A 15,743-nucleotide genomic window follows, 5' to 3' on the forward strand; every position below is an offset into this window, starting at 1 on the left:
TTAAAAGGTTTTTGGTCATTTTTTTTTTTTTAAAGTTTAGGATAAATATGAATAAATTGACACATATTAGGCTAGCAACACGTCATCATAAATTTCCCTGTGTATTGAAGTAGATCGAATGTAGATAGCCTCGTGAAGTCAACCTAATTTCTATGCGCTTCTGTTGACCGTCCTTTTTTTTTCCTCTCGTCCCATTTTAATCTATAAGTAGTGACATAAATGATTCTTAATTATTTATCTAGTAAATAATGTGATTAATAAGTTGTTGAAGAGGTATTCGAGGTGGAGCAAGTACCTCTAGAAAGATCGATTCCTATTAATTGACCTTAACTTTTGGTACATATACAACATAATCTTTTGAACTATATAAAAATGTTTGATGTCAAATATTTTCATATAGTTCAGAGATTACCCTAAACAATTTAAAAGTTAGAGATCACATTACACAATAGATTAAAGTTTAAGAATCGCATTGCACATCAAGCCAAAATTCATGAATTATACGTCATTTCCCTCCTTTTGACCCTTCCCGTGGCCAATGGCGTGATAAATGTTGTTACGCATCATTGCACATGCACAAAAGGAATTAATTTATCAAAGTCAAGTACATAACATTAAATTAAATCCGAATAATCTAAAAAAGGATAGATTTCACGCTGAATTTTTTTTTTTTTTAAGATCTGGACGGTCCAGATCAAATTTAGCAACCGCATATGTTGTTTCCATTCTCTCTCTCTCTCTCTCTCTCTCTGCGCCTTGCCGGGGAAGAGGGGTGGCGGAGAAGCAGGAGACACGACAGCGAGGATCCTCGCTGGCTCCGAAACCTCGTCGAAACCGAAGCGCAGACGACTCTCCCTTGACTCTCTCTCTTCCTTCCTCTCTCTCTCTCTCTCTCTCTCTCTCTAGCTTCTGCTTCTCCGATCGCGCGCGCGGCGGCGTCGTCTCCGTGGAGTCGCGATCCGCTCGGGCTCCTCCGCCATGTCTTACGCTTACCTCTTCAAGTACATCATCATCGGCGACACCGGTAACGCATCGGTTTCAACCCCCCTGTTACATTGCCCGTCGTTTTGGTTAGATAGTCATCGGGTGGTCGCATTTCGCTTTGTCTCGTTTTGGGTTTTCGAGCTCGGCGATTTTCAGTCGTTCTGATTGATGGGTGCTTGCTCTGTGTGTTGTTCGATCGGAGTTTCTCGATACGTTGTGCTGGGGATGGTTTTGGGACTAACCCTTTTGAAAAATTTGAAGTCTTTTCGGCATCTCGGGCGTGTTTGTTTACTTTTTGTTGCCTTTTGTTCTCAATACGTTATGCCGTGGCCTGTTTGAGACTGCCCCTTTTGGAAATTTGAAGCCTTTTCGGCATGTCGCGCGTGTTTGGTCACTTTTCGTTGCCTTGTGTTCTCTGTCAGGAGTGGGGAAATCGTGCCTTCTCCTTCAGTTCACGGACAAACGTTTCCAGCCCGTGCATGACTTGACGATTGGGGTTGAATTCGGGGCCAGGATGATCACTATCGACAACAAGCCGATTAAGCTGCAGATCTGGGATACGGTCAGTTGTCTCTTCTCTATGTATTGTTGTATTTGCACGTGTACCGTGAATGAAACTTCAGATGTAAAAGATCATTTCGAAACTGTGTGGAGAATTTGACGTTTGTGTGGCTGAATGAAGCAACTTCTTCCACTTTAATACAAAGGAGGATGGGTTTGTGAGGAATTCTATTAAGATTTGAGAAATTGCTGGTGTCTTGTATCATTGTTGCTTTCATCAAGTTTCCCAAGTTTTTTGTTAATGGTGTCCCCATGACATAGCATTGATAACGAGATTAAAATGGGAATGCTGGTATTGTCATGATATATATTTCCAGTGTCTAATTCTCATCATGTTATCTCATATGAAAGTTTAAATACTTTTGCCAGGCAGGACAAGAATCATTTAGATCTATCACACGATCTTACTACAGGGGGGCTGCCGGTGCATTGCTAGTCTATGACATCACACGGTACCCTTTTCTTCCTGATCTTGTCTACTTGATTACTACTTCTGTGACCAAACAACTTCTCTGAGGAGAGAGTAATTCCGATTAGCATCTATTTCTAGCTTTAAAATCAAAAGATTGGGAGGGGCAATGGGAAGGAGCACGGAAGGGGTTGCATGATAACTATATCATTCTTTGCTAGTCTAGCTTTTTAGGAGCATTGCATTGATCTTTGAAAGGAATTGAGGGGAAAAGAGGCCCTCTCATCAGTGCTTTTATCTAGTAACTATAAGGAGTGGCGGTAGCTGGGGGGATGCACATCTCGATATATTCTTAGTATGCAAATGCAGTAGGGTAGCTCAGGTTTTTGGTGCTTTTAGTCATACAATGCCCTGTATTTGGTAGGTCATTCATCTTGACATATCATTCAGATCTAGTGTTTGGACTTGACAGTACTGATTATTGTACGGTTCAGGCGAGAGACTTTTAATCACTTGGCTAGTTGGCTGGAGGACGCAAGGCAGCATGCAAATGCTAACATGACGATTATGCTTATCGGTAATAAGTGCGATCTTGCTCACAGAAGAGCTGTAAGCACAGAGGAAGGTGAACAGTTTGCCAAAGAGCATGGTTTGATTTTCATGGAAGCCTCTGCCAAAACTGCTCAAAATGTGGAAGAAGTGAGAAATATCTTGATTTTACATTGTAGAAAGAGAATTTTGTATCCTCATATGTGTACATTCAGTTCAGATGCTTCTTTATGATGACAACTGATTTGAAGGAATTTTGTGTAGGCGTTTATCAAGACTGCCGCGGCAATTTACAAGAAAATCGAGGATGGTGCTTTGGATGTCTCAAATGAGGTAAACTGTCTCCCAAATTTGGGGAAACTTTGGAGGTCTAAGGCTGTGCCTGTGTTTAAAGTAAAACGTCAAAAGAAGTAACCGTGTGCGTTCAGTTCATAGGATGAAGATATCTGCGAGGACCTGGGATTCTTGCATTTACTCTGTCAAAGTGTCTTGAATTTCAATTCATATGCTTTGTTGGTTTGAGCTTATTTTGCTTGTTTGGTCCTTGTTGTAGTCTTATGGAATAAAAGTTGGATACGGTGGAGTCCAAGGACCTCCTGGCGGCAGAGATGGTGCACCAGCTCAAAGCGGAGGTTGTTGCAATTAAACACGTCAATCCGACTTGCACATTTTAGCCTCCTTTTAACTTCAATCTCTTATCTTGAAGTCCTTTGAGGTCATCTGTCATCTGAGAGCTTGACTTGTAAAGTTGCACTAGCTCATTTTCTAATGTCAACTGTAAGATAGTTGAATTAAATATAATAAACACTTCATCCACTGTCCATTCTGTGGCAAATGGATTTTTGGTAATATTTCACGAGGTGTTTTTTGCATTTACTGCAATTAGTTCGGATGGACTATGGCTTCTCTTTTTATTCTCAAAGGTCTATTTTGAGTGGTTTCGGCGGAAGGAGTTTTTAGGGTGTGGTTCTCTATTCAGCTGCCAAAACTGATAGAGCAAGGCCTGATCAATAAGCAAGACCAAGACCGGAACGGTGAGGCCCAGTATTCCTGATTTTAAAGCTCTTGTCCAATTCTATCCATGATTTCTGTAGTGGGCATGAATGGTTCTGTTCTGGTCTGAGTGGGAAGGCTAGGCGGAGAAGAAATTAGTTTGTCCAAATTTACCCATTTGTGTCTCATGTTAGCCGCTCATGATCATCGATTATCATCGCCAAGAACATTAAAATGAAATACATTCAAACCACTGGGATTCGCCCCAGTGGCCACCCTTTCATGGAGAGGTGAGGGGTTCAAATCCCTACATTCTTAGGAGGATAGGGTGGGGACGAGTAAGTTTCAAGAGTGGGTTTCGACTCTCACGCTCTGCAAGATGCAGGACAAAAGGCTGAGGGTAAGTGTAGAGTAGATATAGAGTAGGACTGACTAAAAAAAAAATACATTCAAGACATGCAATAACCCATTGCCATCTCTTGACAGGATTAAACAGGGGAAGTCAGCTCCGCTCCTTTCCAAACACGGTCTAGTCTAGAATAATTTTCTTTGTCTTGCTGGCGTTTCATCGTGTCATCGGAGATTATGACGCATTTGAAAAGCGAGTCCTTCGTTGAGAAGTCATTGAGATTGCCCTTGAACGGGTGTTATTTACTTCCACTTGGAAAGAGGGATGGGAGTTACAGCTAAGCTATTCATGATGATGTTTGCTCCCCGATGAGTTGACAGCATTCTCGTCGCTGTCAATGTGAAGATGTCCCATGTTGATTCGATGCAACAGCTCGAGGTCGTGTCCATATGCGTCGAAGTTCTTTGTGTGGCCTGTTCGTAGTGGTGTCTTGTTGAATCATTCTTTCATCATTCTTTCATCATTCTTTCACTCGTCTCTTGATTTGTCATCAGTCTTGTGATGTTTCAACCCAGCAGCTAATTCTGGCCGGGAACTAATTTACCTAGAGAGAGAAAAGACTAGGAGATTCATAGTTACGGAAAATATCGAAAACGCACAAACTTGAGAATTTTTTGAAGAATAAAAATATATCATTTCCATCGGAAGAAGAACATTATAAGTGTCAAAAGTTGTATATGGCATTTATTTTAATGCCAATTTTTTTTCAAATCATTTAAATGTCACTTTAAAAAAAAATGATTATTTAAATGGAAAGTACGATCTTGATTTTACTTTTTGATTATGTTTCAAATCTATTTTCATAAATAGAAAAACTATTTTTTGTTTCTAGAAACAAAAAAATTATCAGACATATTTTTGTTCTTTTTTTTGCTTTCGAGAACAAAAGAACATAATTAATTGTTCCTGGGAATGTTACTAAACGGGTTCTCTTTGTTCTTGAGAACAACTCTAGAATTAATTCAAAATCAATTTATTTTGTTTCTCTTCCTCTTTTTTTCCTCTAATCAGTTGCTTGCCATGATTATTGGCTAATGATCTCACCGAAGCCTCGCTATGATTGGGTAAGGCTAGGCCTTGCCTTGGCTAGGGGAGGCTCCCAAAGCTAGCAAGGTCGCTAGCCCTCATTTGGTTGATTGCTAGCCATAGCTAAGGCTGGTGGCTAGAAGAAGAAAGAATAATGTAATAAAATTATTAAAAAAAAAAATTAAAAATTCTAATGTAATAAAAATATAAAAAGATTTAAAAATTCTAAATCACAAAGAATTTTGAGGGTCATGTCAAACGCATTATTATTTTTTGAGAATGGAAATTTTATGCAATTACCAAATGCTTTCAAATGCTCAAAAACTTATTTAGGGAGCATAATAAAAAAATATATATATTTCTGAGTTGTAATTATTCTCGAGAATGGAATTTTTCGCCAAAATACTTTAATAATTTTTTTTTACTTTGGTACTTGAGTGAGTTGACGAAAAATTTTGACATTAAAGTTAATGCCATACACAATTTTTTACATTTATAATATTATTCTCTCCCTTTCTCTATCCTCTATAATTGCTCATATTTCATGATGCAAAACGTGCATTTTTCCATATTCAAATTCACAATTGTCAAGGACAACACATCACGAGAACACCAGCGCATATACCATAGAATAAGAAAGAACTCTAAACTCACAACAACATTATAAATACCCATTTTAAATTGCTCCTAAATACGTTCACGGATAATATTACCAAATTCGGCCAAAAAAATACATAACATCACCATCAGCTGATTATAAAAAAAAAAAAAAAGAAGAGAGAAAAGAAAATGATAATATCATAATTGGAACTAACTTCCACATATGATATTCCTATCTCCCTTCATACCTCCCATCCATGTCCCCACCCTCTCCTCCACGTGACATGGCTCCACTCAAACCTCTTACGTCGGCCGGTGCACTCCCCCTCTCCCAATTTCCCCCATTTTTCCACCTCCTCCTCTCCAAACTTCGATCCCAGATTACTCACTCCTCCCCCAATTTTTTTAATTCCCTCTCTCTATCTTAGTGCGTGGCAGATTGGTCACTGGGGTCTGCCCAGGACGAGACGAGAGTGAGTGCCCAAAAAAAAATAAAGAAGGCGTCTCCTCCTCCTCCGCCAATCCCCCCCGATCCCAATCGCCGGATCCATGTCCCCTCCTTGAATCTCACCCACCAGATAGACTACTCTCCTTCTCTTCTCTTTTTTTTTTTTTTTTTTCTCTCAGAGTCATTTCGTCGAACACCTTTCATGGCGTCCCCCGGGAACCCCAACACCGCCGCCACCGCCAACCCGCAGCAGCAATTCGAGCTCCAGAAGCTGTTCCGCCCCTCCTCCTCCGGGCCCATCCTCCCCTCCTCCTCCGCCCCCCTCCCCCTACCCCTCCTCCTCCTCCTCCTACCCTCCCCCCACCGGCCCCTCCCCTTCCACTACCTCCCCTACCCCCTCCCCCTCCCCCACCACCCCCACCACCACCTCCTCCAGCAGCAGCCCCCGCCCCCTCCTCCGCCGCAGCAGCAGCAGCAGCACGACCTCCACTTCTTCCACCACCACCAGCAGCAGCAACAGCAGCACCTCCACCAGCAGCAGCAGCTCCCGCCGCCCTCGCCGCGGGTCCCCATCTCCTCCTACCCGGCCCCGCCCTCCCCCTCCCCGTCCGCCGCCGATTCCAGCGGCGCCCGCCTCATGGCCCTCCTCGGGACCCAGAACCCTAACCCTACCCCCACGATTTCGCCCCCCGCAGCTGTCGTCGCCGCCCTCCTTCGCCCCGTCGCCCTCCCCCCCGCCCGATTTCGGTGTGCACGCCAACCTCGGCTTGACGCCCCTCTCGGCGCCGCCGGTGGGCTTCGGGGCCGTGCAGTGCGCGCCGGTCCGGATGCTCAGCAGTAAGCTGCCCAAAGGTCGGCATTTGATCGGCGATCATTTGGTCTACGACATCGACGTTAGGTTGCCGGGCGAAGTTCAGCCCCAGCTCGAGGTCACTCCGATTACTAAGTACGTGTCCGATCCGGGTTTGGTGTTGGGCCGCCAGATTGCGGTTAACCGGAATTATATATGCTACGGGTTGAAGATGGGCAATATTAGGGTTCTCAATATAAATACGGCGCTGCGGTCCTTGTTGCGAGGTCATACGCAGGTTCGATCTCCATGCTTCCTTGTGTTGGTGTTCAGCTTGTGTGCTCACCTTTATTGTTGAGAGTAGTTGTAAGTTGTCCGAGTTGGGTGATGCCATAAGTTCTGTAATTTTCTCACGGATTGTTTATGCAATGCATCACTCTCCCTCGTGGAATAATACAGGTGGAATGGAAAAGTCAAACTTTATAGTTGTCGCTTCATTTGTGGTCGGATATTGGGTTTTGATTAGGTTATTGTTGTTCTTTTTTTCCAATTCAGAGAGTAACAGATATGGCTTTCTTTGCCGAGGATGTTCACCTTTTGGCAAGGTAATTTTTTGCGACAATCATAATAAAAAAACCGCTTTATTGGGTACATGTTGAAAGGTGCTAAATTTCAATGTTTGCAGTGCGAGCATTGACGGTAGGATCTTCATATGGAAGATTAATGAAGGTGCAGATGAGGAGGAGAAGGCTCAAATCTCGGGGAAAATTGTCATTGCCATTCAGATTGTGGGAGAGGAAGAACCTGTGCATCCACGATTATGTTGGCATCCTCACAAGCAAGTAAGTATTTGGTTATAAGTTCTCCGAGTGTTACCTGCTATCCAGGTCCTGTTCTGTTGGTTTTTGTTTTTTAATCTGTTGACTTGCTAGTTTACTCATAATTTTTTGGTTACTTAAAACCGCAGGAAATTTTGATGGTTGCAATTGGAAACCGTGTGCTGAAGATCGATAGCACAAAAGTTGGTAAAGCAGAATCATTCACTGCTGAGGAACCTCTAAAGTGTCCCATCGACAAGCTAATTGATGGGATCCAGATTGTTGGTAAGCATGATGCAGTAGTAACAGATTTGTCAATGTGCCAATGGATGACTAGCAGACTGGCCTCAGCTTCAGTGGATGGAACGGTTCGTATATTTCTTTACCTCCGAATATGGTTGTGCATTTTGGTATTCTAGTTGTTCTTGTGGTGAGCCTGCTAGCTTTGCGCAGCTTCGGGGACCTTTGGATTTTGAAAGAGGAAGTTTTTGGTCAGGTTTAGAATAAAAAGTTACTTGCTTCATCTAGATTGCTCAGAGGGATTCAACCAAACGATTCTAGCAGTTACCCTGATAAAGTATAAAATATCTTTATGTTGAATGTCCGTTGCGTTTTGACTGATAATGCATCCCTGGTTAATGATGAGGGCTTTGTCCCTCTCTTGCTTATTCTTTAAGTTGTCAAGTTGAGTAATATTTGAAAAGAGTCTTGGGCTCTTGTCTCAACGGATGCTGGTTAGCTGAGGCAGCTAACCCAAAAAAATATAATATATTTGTCCGTCCTTACGTAAATGTATTATCTTGGGCAGGTTTAACCGACGCATATGACTACGAATTATCCTCCACCAATGCTGACACTCAAATTTTTATCCTTGAGAGTCTAGTGGTGATAAAAGTGATGATTTGTAACTATTGTGGTGTGACAGATCCCCATTGTTTCCAAAAGATTTGCAAAAACGATTTGGGATCGATAGAGATAGTAAGATTATCAAAACTTTTGGATCAGAAAGATCAATGTTTTGTGGTGATTGACGAATTGAAACACTCATTCACTTTTTTAGAGAGGGGAGAGGCATTTACATGCTACCTTCGCTGTCTCATAAAGAAAATGTTTTAACAGAATAGTCTTTCTTCAGTAATTTATTGACGGCGGCGCAGTTTGGTTGCATTACCACAGTGTTTTTCTAAGGCTAGAAGGTGATTAAATTGGGCAGGTATTCCATCAATTGAGCCTAATTAATGGGCTTGGCGTTTAGACCCTTATCTGTGGGTCATCAAATCACGTCACAGATTTTTCTTGCAATATGAGATTTGCTTACAGAATCTCTTGATTTACAGGTGAAAATTTGGGAAGACCGTAAGCCATCACCACTTGCAGTTCTGAGGCCTCATGATGGTCATGCTGTCAACTCTGTCACCTTTTTGACTGCACCCCACCGTCCAGATCACATCGTCCTTATCACAGGGGTGAGCTTCTCTTTTATTGATATTATGATCGCTGATTTCATTCTGCCCTCAATTGTTGGTTTCTTTAGATAAGTTCTAGTTTTGTCGGGGTGCGTGGCCCTTCTTAAATCAGAATTCCAAGTTAATGCATCTCCTAAGATTTAATTACATCTCACGCTGATTTATATCATTTGCAGGGCCCATTGAATCGAGAAGTCAAGATATGGACCTCTTCCCTCGAAGAGGGATGGTTGTTGCCTAGCGATTCCGAGTCTTGGCAATGTACTCAGACCCTGGAGTTAAAGGGTTCCAGTGAGGATGCATTCTTTAATCAAGTCGTGGCATTACCTCGTGCAGGGCTTCTTTTACTTGCAAATGCAAAGAAGAATGCTATATATGCAGTGCATATAGATTATGGGCCTCATCCAGCTGCAACCCGCATGGACTATATGGCTGAATTTACAGTTACAATGCCCATTTTGAGTATTACTGGAACTAGCGAGAGTTTACCAGATGGGGAACACATTGTGCAGGTGTATTGTGTTCAAACGCAAGCCATTCAGCAGTATGCATTGGCCTTGTCCCAATGTCTGCCACCACCCTTGGATAACACCGAGTTGGAGAAGACTGAATCTAATGTCTCTCGTGCATTTGATGCTGCCAATCCCGATGGTTTTGCTAACTTGGAAGTTTCTCATGGAATTAAGCATCCTGAGATAACATCAGGTAATGCCACTTTGGTTCCATCTGTGCTTTCGAGCAGTGCCGGTAGTGCCCCTGGAGCAGTGCCTCCTTTGAGAATGCCCTCTTCTCAAATTACTGCCTCGCCTGAGACTGTTTCTTCTGGCTTAGAGACAAAGCTAAGCGCTTTGTCATCTCCAAGAACTGTTGAACAAATCCATACCGCTTCTTCTCCTCTTCCTTTGAGTCCTAGGGTGTCGCGGATGTCCTCTGGCTTCAGAACTCCAGTAGGAAGCTTTGATCCTGGTCCTGCATTCCCCAATCATGCTGGCGATCAGCCAGTTGTTGAATATTCATCTGATAGGAGACCGGAGACCGGTGCTGATGGAGCAGCCCCATGTGATGATTTGAGGAAGGATGACAAAAGTGTCGTGTCAAATGATATCCCAGTGGTTCCAGATCCTCCAATGGTTTTTAAGCATCCAACTCATCTTGTGACTCCATCAGAAATTTTATCCAAGGCTCCATCCTCCTCCGAGACTCAAATTAGTCAAGGTATGAGTGTGGGAGAGGCAAAGGTTCAAGATGTGGTTGTCAATGATGACACGGCAAGCACAGAGGTTGAGGTTAAAGTTGTTGGGGAGACAGGAATTGATCAGAATGATGATTACACCTTCCATAGAGAATCTCAAATAACTATTGCTGAACAAAAAGAGAAGTCTTTCTATTCTCAGGCTTCTGATCTTGGCATTCAGATGGCACGAGACTGTCGTGTAGATAATTACAGCGTGGAAGGAGCTCATCAGACTAATGATGTTGGTGTTAGTGAGTCTCCAGATCAGTTTCCCTCCAACAGCAATGAAGGATTGACAAACAATGCTTTTATGAAGGTTGGCGAATCAGAAACTCCAGCAGCTGCTCCCCAGTCGTTAGCCCCAACCGCTAAAGGCAAAAGACAGAAAGGAAAAACTTCTCAAGTATCTGGCCCTTCTTCTCCATCCCCAAGTCCTTTTAATTCCACAGATTCATCAAATGACCCCGGCAGTAGTTCTGGTGTCCCATCAGCAGATGTTCCATTTTCACAGTTGTTAGCTATGCAGGAGTCCCTTGACCAGGTGATCAATTCTTGTTCTATCCACTTGACTATTCTGAGCTCATCACAATGGGTCCTATGCAACATGGATAGTTACTGCTCGTATGATAAGAACTTCCTGCATTTTTTTATCTCAGTCCTTCTGCTATATTAGTCCATGAAAGATTCATACATTACATTTTTCTGTGGTATTGCAGTGCTTCTCTATTTTTTTGCACTGGCTAGGTTTTGGGATTGATTTTGAATTAGTGCGTTGCTTCTGATGACTTAATATTTATTTTTAATTTGCGTGCTGCTTGTGATGACCTGATATTTATCTGTTGATGATTCTTTGTATCCTTGTAATTCTGTTACATGATTAAGATTGATTTACCTGCCGATGCCTTATGCTCTCTGATATTTCTGTCATCGGTGTGAGCTATCAGTTCCAATATTGTTATGGTGCTAAAAACTGGGATATATTTATTGCTTCAGCTGGAATCAGGCTGTAAGCAAATGCGAGCATATTCAATGGGTTTTCAGTGCCTCAAACATTGCTTCCATGGTTTTTAGTGTATCTTGATGTTGGTGGGACACCTCTGAGTTATTAAATGCCTTGCATTTAACTTCTACATTTCAGCAGAGGCTATTCGCGTTGCTAATACATCTGCCCATATGATATCATTGTGTAACCTTTAGTGATTAAACTTTTAGTAATTCCTTTTAAAGATATGTGCACAACAATTTACCGTCTGCTGTTTTCCACCATTCCTGTTGTAGTACATCATATCTACCCTCCTCTTTCTGGCTTACATCTAGTTGTACATATGATATATCTATGTATAGATCTCTATTTTCCTTTTTCCCAAGTATAAGTCAAAATATTGAGCAAAAGTTCGATGCTACCTCGAAAGCAGATAGAGGAATTCTGCTGATAGTGGAAACAATCTGTTAAAATTAAAATTGATGCATAAGGGAGTCTCTGACTTTGGTTCTAGTAATTGGTTTTCCCTTCAATTTTCCCTAAAGAAGAGTTAGGTGCAAGGGACAAGTTGGATATTAACAAAAAACAGACTTCAGTTGCCGAGCTTTAAAAGTTATGTTGGATCAAAGGGAGCAAGTCCGGACATCAACTAATAATAGACTGCAGTTGCGGAGCTGTACAAATCAGGAATACGAGGCAGAGGAGTCTACTTGATAGACGAATCTTTAGTAGTTTTTGGACTAGCTGAACACTACCAAATTAACATAGATGACATCTCGTCCATATGGATACTATTTTCCACTTTGCTGCTATGAGCATATAAAACCTTGCCAGAGCAACCACCCTTTTTCACACCTAGAAGGATATGTTATTCTAGATGGCTGATTCTGGCTGCTTTTCAATATGAACAGTTAGTAAGCATGCAAAAGGAAATGCAGAAGCAGATGGCATCGGCCGTGTCTGTCCCATTTAACAAAGAGAGTAGAAGACTGGAAACATCACTTGGACGAAATATGGAGAAAGTTGTTAAAGCAAATGCTGATGCTTTGTGGGCTCGTATCCAAGAAGAAAATGCTAAACATGAAAAATTAGAGCGCGACCGAACCCAACAGATTACAAATCTGATCACCAACTCTATGAACAAGGATTTGCCGGCGTTGCTGGAGAAAACTGTAAAGAAGGAAATAACTGCAATTGGATCATCTGTAGCTCGTGCACTCACTCCCATTATTGAGAAGAGCATATCGGTGGCCATAACAGAGTCATTCCAGGTATGAGCATTTTTTTATGTTGCCTGAGGTCATATAGCAAACCTTGCCTTACCTTATGATGTTTATTTTTGTGATGAAAGGTATGGATTTTCACGAAGCATTACTTAGGCCTCTAAATTTGCTTTCTTGTGCTTTTTATTCAGAAGGGAGTGGGAGATAAGACGGTTAACCAGCTGGAGAAGGCGGTCAACTCCAAATTAGAAGCTGTATTGGGGAGGCAAATTCAATCGCAATTTCAGACTTTTGGAAAGCAGGCTCTCCAGGTGATTGCAATTTAAAACTCTTTCAAGAATCTTTTGGCTTGCAAGAACTTTTTTGGCCGTTTATGATTTCTTCAATCTGTAGTTGGCTCTTGCCTATAATTTTCCTTTAAATAAGTCACAATCGGCATGATTTTCTTTTGCTTTAAGTTAAAAATTTATAGGCTAACCATCACTGCAAGAGTAAGGTTCTCAAATGCTGGGTCCAGTTGGGATTTCAACTACCCAAAAGTCATTTTTAACAGTTTGTGTGTGCCAGTGTTTGTAGAATTAGGCCAATATTTATGTTGATGTGAAAGCTGTTTATAATTTTTAGGAGGTTCTATGGGAACTAACTTGATCAATATAACCAAGGCTAGTACATCTCGGTAATGATTACATTTAGTTACCTGGCTTCTGGTGTTAAAAGAATGAGGAATGACCCATGTGGCCTAAAATTGATGGTAGTACTTCGAGTATGGAATATTTTAAGGAGAAATGATTGCTTTAAAAGAAATAATTTCACTGCTCTTTTCTCTCCCCCCAGATGCTGATATGGCTGCAATATATTGTGTGGATTTCTCTGTTGCCTGTTTCTAATGTACCAGAATAGTTTATTTATTTTAATAAATAAATACATTTTGTATGACCTAAAAAGGGTACAGTCTGGATTCAAGATCATATGGATGTTGTATGTGCATTAATTTTCTGAACTTTGATGGTAAATCATTTCTGGCACTGGTATCTATCAATCTGATATCATGGCTTCTGGCTTCGGTTTCTTCTAGAGCTTTGTAATTTATTCTGATTTCCATATTGTCTGCAATAGTATTCTAACTTTGCTAAATGAACTTTATTCTTTCAGGAGTCATTAAGATCCAGCTTGGAAGCATCCATAATACCTGCGTTTGAGTTTTCATGCAAAGCAATGTTTGAGCAAGTTGATGCCACTCTTCAAAAAGGGCTCATGAAACATGTCACTGCCACTCAGCAGCAACTTGAGTCTGCACACTCTCCCCTGGCCATTGCTTTAAGGGTGGGGTATTTTTGCATATTTAATTCGCCATGTTTTCTTTTTCGGTTGTGCATTATAGGAATAATTTTTACTTGTCTTTCTGAAAGTAGCATCATGGAACTTTTCATTGATGCGTAAAGAATTGGTAGGAAAGAAAACATGTTTTGTGGTGCTGTCTTCATGTGGCTAAATTTTTGTTAGTACTTTTATGTTGAATAGCATAACAGTTATAAGTGGTGGGTCTTGTACTGCAGGATGCCATCAGTTCAGCTTCATCGATTACTCAGACATTAAGTGGAGAATTGATTGAGGGCCAGCGCAAGCTCCTAGCTATTGCAACTGCTGGCGCAAGTTCTAATGTTGCAAATCCCTTGGTTTCTCAGCTGAGTAACGGGCCATTGCCCGGTCTGCATGATATTGTATGTTTCCAGAAACCATTCTCTTCTTAAATATGCTCCAAAATGGGTCTTTTGTTATCTGAAACTCATCTATAAAGCATGTGGTGCTTCCGTATCTAAAGTTCCTTTCCTTCCTGACAAATATTTAATCTGTTATGCAACAGGTTGAGGCACCAATTGATCCAACTAAAGAGTTATCCAGATTGATAGCTGAGAACAAGTATGAAGAAGCCTTTACTGCAGCCCTACACAAAAGTGACGTATCAATTGTATCCTGGCTATGTAGTCAGGTATGTTAGTCTCTGCTCTAGTGGGTTGTCTTCAAACTCGTCTTACTTTTTATGCTGTATGTACTCTCAAGAAAGGACTAAAAGCAGCAAACCAATTAGCAGTCACACTGCCACTTCTTTATGTCAATCTTTAATACAGGTGATATTTTATGGATCGTTTGACTCTTACTTCTTTTTCAAGTGATCCCCGTCAGCTTATACAATTTCTAGTATTTTTTATCTTTGCCCGTCAGCCTTTTCAATTACAAAGTCCTCCATGACAGGGCTCTCTTTGCCTGTTCTATAGTTGGTATATATACCTTTTCCTTATCAGTCAAATGTAGTAAGCAAAAGGACTATTGACAGGTTTACATGTTTGGCTTAGAGATACTTGGTTGTCTGGTTTCTGGTGCTCTTTTTGTAATTGGCGCTGGATGTAAAGGGTTTTATTGGGCGTGCCTCATATTTTTCTTATTCCATTGTCACATTATATCGATGGCCCCGAAATAAGGGGCAATGACTATAAATACCTGATTCATATGGTGTTGGTTTGCTAAGAAGATGAGTCAGAAGCTACATTCTATGTTTGACTCTACTTTGTCATTGCCAGGTCGATCTGCAGAAGATCCTGACCATCTCTCCGCTACCATTGAGCCAGGGAGTGCTTCTTGCTCTTCTCCAGCAATTGGCTTGTGATATGAGCAAGGAAACACCGAGGAAGGTGAGTTGGATGACGGAAGTTGCAGTCGTCATCAACCCGGCTGATCCAATGATCGCAATGCACGTGAGACCGATCTTTGAACAGGTGTACCAAATACTAGGACATCATCGGAATCTCCCCACCGTCTCTGCTTCTGAAGCCAACAGCATCCGCCTTCTTATGCACGTGATACACTCCGTGTTAACCAGCTGTAAATGATTTTCCACCTGTGCCGCCATATAGTTTGCCAGGAGGGAGCAATACTTGTAGTTTTGGTTGTATAGAATTAGAAAATTTGGACAGGAGAGACTAGATAGATTTATTTGCCCTTGTGTTCTTGTGCCTGCTTGGAATTATCAAATTTTGTATAACAACTTCAACCCCTTTCCCTTTAAGCCCTGTAATGTCAATTTTGTGCTGTGGATCTGGCCTTTGCCTTTTGGAACTTTGGATGTAAGATTTTTGTTAAATTGGAAGAAAAATCCCTCATACCCTTTTAAATATAACTAAGTGCAGAAACGAAAATAGCTTATATTCATTAAGTTGCATAATTTTCATTCCCTTTGGCCTCTACCAAAAGGG

General features: G+C 41.5%; 2 protein-coding genes across 2 annotated transcripts; both read left to right on the forward strand.

Moving 5' to 3' along the window:
- Positions 1-729: 729 nt before the first annotated feature.
- Positions 730-3,354, forward strand: LOC104445778 (ras-related protein RABB1c). Its single transcript, XM_010059701.3, has 6 exons — positions 730-1,024; positions 1,407-1,546; positions 1,915-1,997; positions 2,449-2,653; positions 2,768-2,836; positions 3,057-3,354. The coding sequence occupies exons 1-6, from the start codon at positions 979-981 to the stop codon at positions 3,147-3,149; spliced, it is 636 nt and encodes a 211-aa protein (XP_010058003.1). The 5' UTR covers positions 730-978; the 3' UTR covers positions 3,150-3,354.
- A 521-nt stretch (positions 3,355-3,875) lies between these two features.
- Positions 3,876-15,664, forward strand: LOC104447695 (enhancer of mRNA-decapping protein 4). Its single transcript, XM_039314027.1, has 13 exons — positions 3,876-3,896; positions 6,159-7,067; positions 7,325-7,374; positions 7,455-7,611; positions 7,737-7,955; positions 8,925-9,053; positions 9,230-10,828; positions 12,181-12,540; positions 12,684-12,803; positions 13,645-13,815; positions 14,049-14,213; positions 14,357-14,482; positions 15,072-15,664. Exons 1-13 carry the CDS (start codon positions 3,876-3,878, stop codon positions 15,378-15,380), a joined length of 4,335 nt encoding a protein of 1,444 aa, XP_039169961.1. The 3' UTR covers positions 15,381-15,664.
- Positions 15,665-15,743: the final 79 nt, after the last annotated feature.

The sequence above is a fragment of the Eucalyptus grandis genome, chromosome 5, assembly GCF_016545825.1.
Source record: "Eucalyptus grandis isolate ANBG69807.140 chromosome 5, ASM1654582v1, whole genome shotgun sequence".
In the NCBI taxonomy this organism is placed as follows: Eukaryota; Viridiplantae; Streptophyta; class Magnoliopsida; order Myrtales; family Myrtaceae; genus Eucalyptus; species Eucalyptus grandis.